The sequence below is a fragment of the Metopolophium dirhodum genome, chromosome 6, assembly GCF_019925205.1.
Source record: "Metopolophium dirhodum isolate CAU chromosome 6, ASM1992520v1, whole genome shotgun sequence".
In the NCBI taxonomy this organism is placed as follows: Eukaryota; Metazoa; Arthropoda; class Insecta; order Hemiptera; family Aphididae; genus Metopolophium; species Metopolophium dirhodum.
This window is the reverse complement of record NC_083565.1, coordinates 15161663-15172644: the sequence shown is the minus strand read 5'-3', so window position 1 is coordinate 15172644 and position 10982 is coordinate 15161663. Positions and strand designations below refer to the sequence as shown.

At 26.8% G+C, this 10982-nt stretch overlaps 1 protein-coding gene across 1 annotated transcript; it reads left to right on the top strand.

Moving 5' to 3' along the window:
- The first annotated feature begins 7228 nt into the window (after positions 1–7228).
- On the top strand, positions 7229–10637 carry LOC132946228 (uncharacterized). The gene is made up of 4 exons (XM_061016111.1): positions 7229–7397; positions 8323–8511; positions 9904–10123; positions 10332–10637. Exons 1-4 carry the CDS (start codon positions 7229–7231, stop codon positions 10525–10527), a joined length of 774 nt encoding a protein of 257 aa, XP_060872094.1. The 3' UTR covers positions 10528–10637.
- Positions 10638–10982: the final 345 nt, after the last annotated feature.

Below are 10982 nucleotides of genomic sequence, written 5' to 3'. Positions count from 1 at the left end.
TATAACAAATTTGTGAAACTACAACGTAAATCAGAGCATTGCACAATATTATATATTCGCCCCTATGCTGAACTAATAGTATTATAATCATGAATGGCTGACTAGTTGTGTATAATGTAGATTAAACGCTGTGCAATGTTATATAAAATAAAGTGATCCATGTGTAGGACAGCTTTTGAAAATATTCTATATTCTACTCAAAATACTTACTAGTATTTTTTTATTTTTTTTTTAGTCACTAAAAAAAATAAAGCAGATCAGATAAAAATATTTTTACATTACACCAACTATATATAGCTCTAAAATTTATTTTAATTTTGATGAATATATATAAGTATGACAGTTCTGTTTCTAAGTTCTCATAGGGATATCAACATAATATTATGTAAATAATTAATAAATTCAATTATAGATTAAACAAAGAAAAAAAAAATTATAGATTCATCGCATTGATATTTGACATCGATATAATAGGTTAATAATTTACAGAGAGTGGTGTTTGTGTGTATTAAATTATACAGACCTTAGACTAACAAAAAAATAAATAAATAAGAAAAATGAGTACAATGAATACAATTTGTACTTAATACCTAAAATATGTATTTAATATTTTTAAATACTTACCTACATAATTTGGTGTTTTTTGAAAAAAGTATTTACTACTGGTACACTAGTACTGGTATACTGGTACTTGAATCTCTCTTACAATACTAAATACTATAATATTATGTTTTAGACTACATGGTATATGAAATAAGTACCTACCAAACAACAATGACTTTATAAAATGTAATAATAATACGAGTAATTGCGTTTGCAGAGCTGTGATTGCAGAATATATTTTTATTTTCTTGGTTTTTATCTTCCAATATATACCCGTTTATACCCTTATAAACAAAGAGTTAATATGTGCATTTACAGTTCACCCGGTTAACTTTATTACTACGCCATGAATTGTTTTGATGATTAAAAGTGCGTTTAATAGCATCTCGGTTGATATTTTATAGTGTTTGCAGTATGTATGTGTGTGTGCATATATATATACCGCGGCGCAGTGTCCGTGAACACGACTTCGACGACAAAAGTCGTAAATAAAAATGGCACATAGGGAGAAAATACCTATGTATAGTTTATATATTATATATTATATATATATATGATGCGCGTATAACTCATGCGGTATAGGTACCTCTAATATCGCAACTAAATACATAATATATATATACGCAGGCACAATATATAATGATACTTTTCATCGGTGGATCGATCGATTTCAATTTTCGACTGTAATAAATCGAGAAACTACAAGACTACAACACACCTATTATTGTGTACACATAAATGCGCGTGTATATGCTGTGCGTATATTATGGTTGGCGACGGTTTTATAGATGTTCCTCCACTGCTGTACCTATATAGCTGCTGCACAGCAACGACGATGATGACCACGCGATTAAACGTAATATTGTATACGTGAGACCGACACACACTGTGTAGGTGGCTGTATTCGTCGAAACAACAGCAATAATAGTGATAATAATATTAGTTTTTAAATATTAATAATTTAGTGATAAAAATCACGTGTCATATATTTTTGCAGGTCTCCGTACTCTATATTATAATATTACTGTTATAATTTATAAGTACATGCATTACAATAGTGCAAACGAGAGTAGTTGTTTAATAATATCTAATTAATTAAAGCTATTATAATATACGTTTTACATCCTACTAATATAATATAAATTATAATAATATATCGGGTGCGTTTCATATAAAATTATATGAAAACCACATAATCTGGCCACTGACACCATCACTCGCTCGTTCGTAAAACCTATTATTATTATCGTCTGATATGACAATATGCAGCAACAACTGACAGACTGATATTAGATATATTTATATCATTGACATGACAGCGTTAGCCTTAAATCAGTTCTAATGGTAACGTTCCCGTGTTATCAGACAGTCAAAGTGTCCAAGTGTTGGATGTCGATGTACTTGTCCAACGTTTCATTGAAAGAGGATAGTGGGCATCCGCTTGTATAAAACCTATGCATAGGTACTTACCACATATTTATATATCAAACATTTGTGGTATAGGTAGGGGGTGGAGGTATTGTCACCGGCTGTTATAAATCACACACACACATACGCATATATTATATAATTTATATCACATTATATACCCGTTGACCCGTAGTCCGACCGGAAAACCATACACGTTTATAAAATAATAATAATAATGATATAAACGCTAAACGGTAGCAACCGCAGACGCGCATTCCCTGACCCAAACTATACATTCCGCCTACCACTATACGACGGAATCCTATACACGAGCTTCGCGTTTATTATACCTATCTACCATTGGTTGATCGCCGAACGAAATTACGAAATTATCGAGTGATACGATGATATCGTAATACTGCGTATTTGCGTCATTGACATTATAGCCATATAGATACAAATTAATCGTTCTCGGCTTAATGTCACAGTTTTCATAATATTAAAGGTATAATACCTATCATATTACACATAATATTATCATATATTGTGAACCTAGCATTCATCGGTGCACAAAATATTATTGGGACATCATCGATGCAGCTATGATGAACGCAAATACTCGTGAATGGAGATGTTTTTAAATACGGTATTTTATTTATATTTTTTATAATACCGCATAGAACCTCGCATTATCTACCTAAATTCGTCGGAAATTGAACATGGGTTATAAAACGATTATAATATCATGTTATTATGACCAATAGTTTTAAAATAGCTCAATAATTTCAGAAAACATTTTTGAAAACATAATAATACAATATTTATTTTATATAATATTGTTAAAATATCAAATTAATTTTACAAATTTATCAACTAATATTTTTTTTATAAAATAATGTTTAAAATACCACTGTATAATGAAAACTCCATCTCTACTAAATACGTAGCTTAAATAATATCTGCACGAAGAAAATTGCGCAGAGCCTATCTATTTTTTAGATATTTTTTTATAGGACTTGTAGGAAAAAGTTGAAATCGATTGAAATTTTATTATCCAGAAGTGTGCTTCGGGGTATAGTTTTTAATATATTTTCTGCGAACGGATTTCTGTCCATTTTATATAATTTCAGTAGCGTTACTTTTTGAAATAGAATCCGTTAAATAAGTGTATGAGCAATTTATGTTATCGTTTTACCATTTTATAATAAATGGTGTTACGTACCAGAGATGATTAAAATTGTCAAGTCTTGGCGACGAAAAATATCTGGACGGTCATTGTAGGTAGAAATTCATTAAGTTTAGGCAAATGTTTTTAACAGCACGTTTAGCAGAAAAAAATAACCCAACAATTAATTATTGTTTCAAACACGTCACAATTTTTTTTTTGTTATTAAGACCAGGAGGACATACTACAACTATTGACGTATATATTTCCTACAATATCAGTATAATATGGCTAATGGCGATGGAAATGGCAAAACAATTATAATATTCGGAAAATGTAAGACTTTTATTGTACTACAGCAATTCATCATACGCGTGCATTGTATAATGATGAAAATAATCTACTGGTTAGGTACCAACACAGTTTTTTTAAAATTATTTTTTTTCTATTCCAATAACTAAATACTATGATACCTATTTAGGCTATAAGCCAGTGCGTCAGTGCCGGTACCTAAAAGTGAAAGTAGAATAAAATCGAATTATTGAGCTACATTGATGAGTTTAATCAACTGCTATAATATGCATTTTTACTATCAATTATGTATACAATAATATTTTAGCCAGCAATATTTTTACCTGATGAAAACAAAACGCAACTCGATTTTATATCCAAACATTGAGACCGTGATGTTATAACTAATTTATCATAATTATAGTTTGAAGATATTTAAAAATAAAAATTGTAATTAAAACAAAAAATGTGACCATTTATCACACCACATTATAATGAGTAATGGCGTTTAATCAATATTTTTTAATAATTAAAAGTAAAGTTATTTGGTAAAAAAGGGAAGCTCGGTGCAGCTTCTACCAGTTAGATTGTATATTTTAATAACGAAAACAATCATCTATACACGGCGAATACACTGACGTACCTATATATACCTAATATACCTACAATATAATATATTATAATGATAAATAAAAATCCCACTCTCACGTCAAACAAGAATATTATCTATCTTTAAATCAAATTGTATACGGTTTAATTATACAGCTATATCATCGATGCGTTATTATATTGTGTTCGTGTTCGTGAATGTTCTATACTCACTGCTGTAACTACACGTACCTAAACGTATTTTTTATTATTTTTTTTAATGATAGTTTTGAAATTGTATTATAAAGTAGGTACCTATAGGGACACAAACTTTTTGAAAACCATTTCATGCAGTGGGAATGTTTTTGTCTTAAGAGTTCCCCGATTAATTTGCCGACTCGAAATGGTGTAATAATTCCATAACTATTTAATTTAATTCATAAATTATACATTTTCGCGTTAAGCATCTTGTAGGTACCTACAGCGTATTATCCTGCAGTCTATCCGTAGAGTGTTTTCTCGAAAACAACATATTATTATAATAATTAGACAAATTAAACAAAATCTCGATTAACTAATAAATGAATACTTAAAGCGTCAGTGCATAAATAATATGGTGCACCATTTAAATGAAAGTATAAATTCAAATTCGGTTAAAGATCAAATATTTAAAAATAATTGTGTTTTTTTTTTATATACTACTAGTACATATAATATATTTATAATTTTTTTATCGTTTATATTATATAAGTACTATGTTAATGATGGTTTGTACAGGTCTATTTTTAAATATTTTTGAGGCCATTGAAAATATTTGAGATGCTTACAATACAATGAAAACATAGAAATAAACATGGAATGAAAACAAATTATATCGCTCAAATTGCGTCGGTAAAATACAACCAAAATCGTGAGTATATTTATTCACGATTTTAGCTCAATTCACACGCGCCTTTCCTCCAATCAAACTGGTCCTAAACATATTAAACGTGGTGTACACCCATACACTCTCTCAGTCCTATTTTTGTGGTACTATCATAATCGTTGAAAACACTAAATAAGTGCTAAATTATTATCTAAATAATAAATATTTGTAGAAACTTATCTAACAAAAAAATATTCCTCTTCTTATACAAATCCGATATTTTTAATTTTATCTTTCTTCACAATAATATTGAAAATAACATATTTTTTTTTTAAATAAATAAATTTGAATTTTGAATCATATTAAATGCAAACTTTTTTTCTGTAATTTTCTTGAAAAACCATGAACTATGAACAATAATTTTATCAAGAGCATTGATCAGAAAAGTTATTAGTTTATATTACCTATATATTTTTATAAATATTATATGAAAGCAGTATATCTTATTAGACTATTATAAAATGAGGTAACATTATACTGTACTAGCTATTTCTGTTTCCGTGTGAATTAACCTTATACTAATATAGTTAAATAACTGCATATTAGATTAATACTCAAATATGTGTAATTAATGAATATAATTTGATGGAAATCAACGGAAGTTAATAAGATACTATCGGTGTGTTATATTTTAATGTTATATTCTTAAGATACAGAGGTGAGTTATACAAATTAATTAGTTAAATAAAAAAAAATAAATGGTTCCTGAGTATATTATATATTATGTTTATTGAAAGTATAAATCGTGAAATATTTAAAATTATGAAATTAAAAATTGGATAAGTAAATACAAATTTTAAAGATGTATAATCTATGTTATGATAATCTATGTTATGTTAATCTATGTTATTACACATGCAATTCACCATTTATTTTATATTTTGTCAGAATTTATAAACTGGTTACGGTATTGTAATTATATAGATGGATACGTTAGAGAAATGCAGAAATTCAAATCTGCTATAATTTTTTTTTTTATGTCAAAGAAATTAATCGAGTCACTAGAGGTAATTATTTAAAACACGAATTTTGTTTTAATACGAAAATAATTTTCAACTTGAAAGCTTATATATCTGAAAATATATGAAAATAATTTCTAAGTTAAATTAATAAATATTATCAAATTATTATTGATTTTGCCTGGGATTTTAACATATTTTGTTAATTTATATGTACATTTTTAAATGTTATACAATATAAACTAAGTAAAACAATATAAGAAAATGAGAAAATACTAAACTTAATTTTTTTTTTAATTTTTTTAATTTTAAACATTACTTTTTTTACACATTACAAAATAAAAAACCTACTATGTAGGTATCAATAAAAGTACAAACGAATATATTTTTGTCATCTTGAAAATAAACGAATTAAAATGAGAAAATCATAAATCCCCGACTTAATTTACTGAGATAATATTTCCTGCGAAAAATAAAACATTCCCATTATAATTTCACCACATTTTACACACAATGTTTTACTAACCCTTCTGCTCTAATTTAAGTTATATTTTACGAGAAAATTTTCATTACGCAGTTACTTTGAATTAACAAGGTGATTCGTTTCAAAACAACCCCACCCTTGGGGATATTTAACTTTAACATCTGACTGACGTACTATTTTCACCATATTTTTTTTATGTAGTATAACTTGGAAAAATTATTATTACTCAAGTGAATTATTCAAATAGGGTGTTTCGTTGTTTCTTACAGGATGAATATAAAAATGATTAGAAATAATATATATGTATGGCTATGTTATGCACTTATACTTGGTACCTAATTAGAAATATTACATCTACCTATAATACATAATATTTATTAATACTTTTACATTTTATATATTATACGTTCTTCTATTTATAAAAGTTTGAAGAATTCCGTCTAAATATTACACAGAGGTCATGTATATCTACACGACTGTACCTATAAAATATAGAACGCATTAATTAAATTTACTATAAAACTTAAAACGTATGATATCTATTATCTAAATAATTATAGTTATTGTTGATATTCTAATAATAATAATTAGTTATGACTACCACAATTTTAATGTTTATATTAAATAGGTACTTATTGTTTATAATAAATTATTTACGAGACGCGAAAATATTAAAGTTTTCAAATCCTGACGACAAGTAAAAAATAACCTCAATGTTACTGCAACAACTCATAATATTTTAAAGTTTCATCATCTGATAAAATAAAAATTACACAAAGCTGAGCTATTCGATTAAAAAAAAAATGAAAGACTTATTAACCACGGTGATACAGTTGGAGTTGTGCAACAAAAATAAAAATGTAAAATATGTACAGACATGTAAAAATAAATCAAGAAAGAAGCTGAAAAAAGTTGCTTTTTTGTCTGGGTTGTCACGGTTTGACGCAAAGAGAAACGATACGTTAGGCCCAGGTCGGAACAACAATTGTTATTCTATAATAATTAATAAAAATATTTTTTAAAACTATATTATATGAACAAACTTAATTTATATTTATGGACAAAATACTATGGCTATATCCGCTGAAAGTCATTTATACTTTATTGTATGACTATATTTAAACATTTTCAAATTCATTTTTCCATTTTAAGAAATTTATTTTACTAATATAGATTGCAAAAGAATGTATTAATTATACTTAAAAAAATATTTAAATGGTTTAATGCAAATATTTTAGTATTTAATGTGCAGTACTAATTATGTGTTTTTTGATCAATAATGTTTTAAATTTTAAATTTTCAAGATGTTTAATGGGATGTTATTATGTTGGCATGAGAGCATGTATCTTTATAACAAATATTATTTATTACTATCAATTCTCATTTAAAAACCAATGAGTTCAACTTAGATAACAATTACCTATTACAGAAAATAAAACTAAAAAGGTGATGATTTTTATAGTCATTTTTTGTTATTTCAATATTATAAATGTTTATATAACCTAATAAACGTTACAATACATTTATCATAATGGATACCTAATGGTTATTTTAATGATTTAAAAATTTAAAGTCACCTTTATTAATATCTTTAATAATATGTTAAGTCTATCTGATATGGAATGTAACTATGACCTGTGACTAAGGAATGTGAAGAGTAGTAGTTTTGCTTTGATTCATTTGTTATTTGTAAAGGTACCTAGGTATAACAACTAAAAACGTAACGCTGACATCAGTTTAATACCTAATTACGATTACAATTAAAGAACAAATAAATGTCGACCAACAATAATACAATTTATTGTTTAAAGTAATTAAGAAGTATTTGATTTTAAATTTCCGACCGAAATTTGTTTCATAATATAATATTGTAATAATTGTTTTAAACGTTATATAGGTATATATAACATTACTTTTCCAAAATGCCAAACTAAGAAAAATGGGAAGTTTCCTGCTCGACTACAAAGTTTAAAAATAAATTGGAATTTACCGCCTTCATTGTATGCAGATGGTTTGAAACATCATACGATTCAGACTCGAGTTGAGAAGAAGATTACCGCTAGAGGACCTTATGATACTTTTACAGGTCAGAAAAATAAAATATTAATATTAACCATACGAATAAAATAGACAGAGAATCATTTTTATGTGACTAACAAAACGATATAAGTAATATATAATTTACAATTTTAGTTATACCGATATAGTTAAATTCGTTAATTAGTAGGTATTGATGTCAACTAAACAAAATAAATTATGATTGAAACACATTACACTATTTTACCGTGTCCATACAGTCTATATTAAATGAATTAACAGATGTGCTTAATCATAAAGCGATAACTTAAACAACGGATTTAGTAAAGTTAAAATAAAATTTGGAAACAGTAGCTATTCATTAATTGGTGTAGTATAACACTTAAACATTTTGTCCATTATTATTATATCATCATGTATATTATATTATGTTACATTGGTAAATACTATAAGTCTGATATTAAGTATTGCGAAATGTATTTTCTTTTCTTTTAATAAACTATAACAGCTATGCTATTAATATTAGTATTAATATTAATATTAATATTAACATTAGGTTTCGTTAAAACAACGGTTTTATTTACAGCAAAACTAAAAAGTTACTACTCGACAATCGACATGCTAACAGGATGAACTGTATTAAAGTTGTATTAAAGTATGATAGGTTCTAGTTACTATATACCTACTTAGTATAATTACTGGCAAGAATAATATTGAATTTATATTCATTGTTTGATAATATTCTGAACTAAATATAAATTGATGCTATTTCATTCCGCCATTAAGTTCATTTATAAAATGGCGTTTAAATAAATCATCCAAACATTCCAAACACAAAATTAATATTTAATCACCATTCATCATTTAACCTATTTATATACTTGAAAATGTCAGAATTTTATAATATATGAGCAAATTCCACAAAATCATTTGAATACGATAAATCAACCAGCTACTATTTTATGTGTATTATTATTTGTAATCTTATTATTGTCTTGTCGAATATATAATTAGGCATTAGCAGTGATTAATATACGTTGGTTTTTTTTATGTTAGGTTCCAATGTGAATTGTATTAATTACAATAAAAATTGTATTAATTAAAACTATTATTTCGAGTTAAATCATTGAGAATTGTATTAGACTTACACCCATCGTAGATTTTTTTAGTAGCTTATGCATACAAAACTCATGGCAGGTGTTCATAATTTCTACTTTGAGTTAAAAAATAAAATAATATAAAACAGTAATAGTTAGCATAATAATATATTTTTAAATAAGTGGTGAAACATAAATTATATCATATTCTTTTACATTTCAAAACATGTACGATGCTGGTACATATGATATTAAAACTTAATTTTTTCCATTGTTTGTTTTTTAAATTACTTCAGTTTTACTTATGATGTATTTAAAAAAATATATATTTATTTATTTAATAGGACCTAGGGATTCAAGTACTTTGACGGGACTTACTGCCGAAAAAAAATGTTATCTTTTATCTGACAATTGGCCACTTCCACTCGAGAGCTACGTGTCTAGAAGTCATCGAACTTACACAAATGTATTCAAACAGAAGTCACCGAGAAAAAAAATAGATCACAGTGTGCCGTCATTTTCTTGTGCAAACATGCCCAATTGGTTGTCAAAAAAAACAAATAAGTAAGATAAAATCGGTAAAGGAACTTAAACAATAAATATACCTTTAAGTACCTGCCGGCATAAGTAGAGCAGATATACATTTGATAAAGATTTAATTTGAATCAATATACTATTTCATTGAATTTAAATAATTATAATTTAACCTATGAATATTGTTTTTAATTTTAAGATATTTCACTTATCAGCCAATATGTATACTACTATCCAGGTATCCATTTAATGATTCACGACGGGTCGGCGACAGTTTGAAAATGATCGAAGATTCCCTCAAACCGGGACCGGGACACTACGATATTATCAATGTTAATAAACGATGCGCAACAAATGGCCACACGAGCGTATTTAAAAGTACTACGGCGCAAAGGCTACAGATAATACGCCCAGGCTATAGCATATTTGATTAAAAATGCAAAACTTTTGAAAATCGATTCAATAACTTACGTTTGTATAATACATCGTCATGGTCAAGGAAATTATCAAAATATGTAGATATTATAAAAGTAATAAAGTACAAAAAAATGTTTTGGGAATTTTGTTTTTTGTTTTTTTTCAACCGTAGATATAGGTATAGAAACATCGGTTTACTATGTTCATAAAAAAATAAAGAACCGTGAAAAAAAAATGAATAGAGACATTATTCAGTTTGTAAAAGTTATTGATGTAATTATTAGCAAATATTATAAGTAAAAGCAGAGCCTTCCTCCTGAATTAACCGAAAGCGGTAACACCCCTAAAAATCAAAACCTTGAAACAGCTGAAATCCATAGGTATAGGTAACCCGAATTTTCGCTATGGTATTTGATGAAATGGCAAAAACTTCAAAATAATAACTAAGCATAAGTCAGTCAGTAAGTTATTA

Bases quoted from the DNA above. Each gene is read 5' to 3' on its own strand.
- LOC132946228 (XM_061016111.1), top strand. From the start codon at position 7,229: ATGAAAGACTTATTAACCACGGTGATACAGTTGGAGTTGTGCAACAAA. The intron at 7,398-8,322 runs GTCGGAACAACA...AACGTTATATAG, and splicing joins AAACGATACGTTAGGCCCAG to GTATATATAACATTACTTTT. The intron at 10,124-10,331 runs GTAAGATAAAAT...ACTACTATCCAG, and splicing joins TTGTCAAAAAAAACAAATAA to GTATCCATTTAATGATTCAC.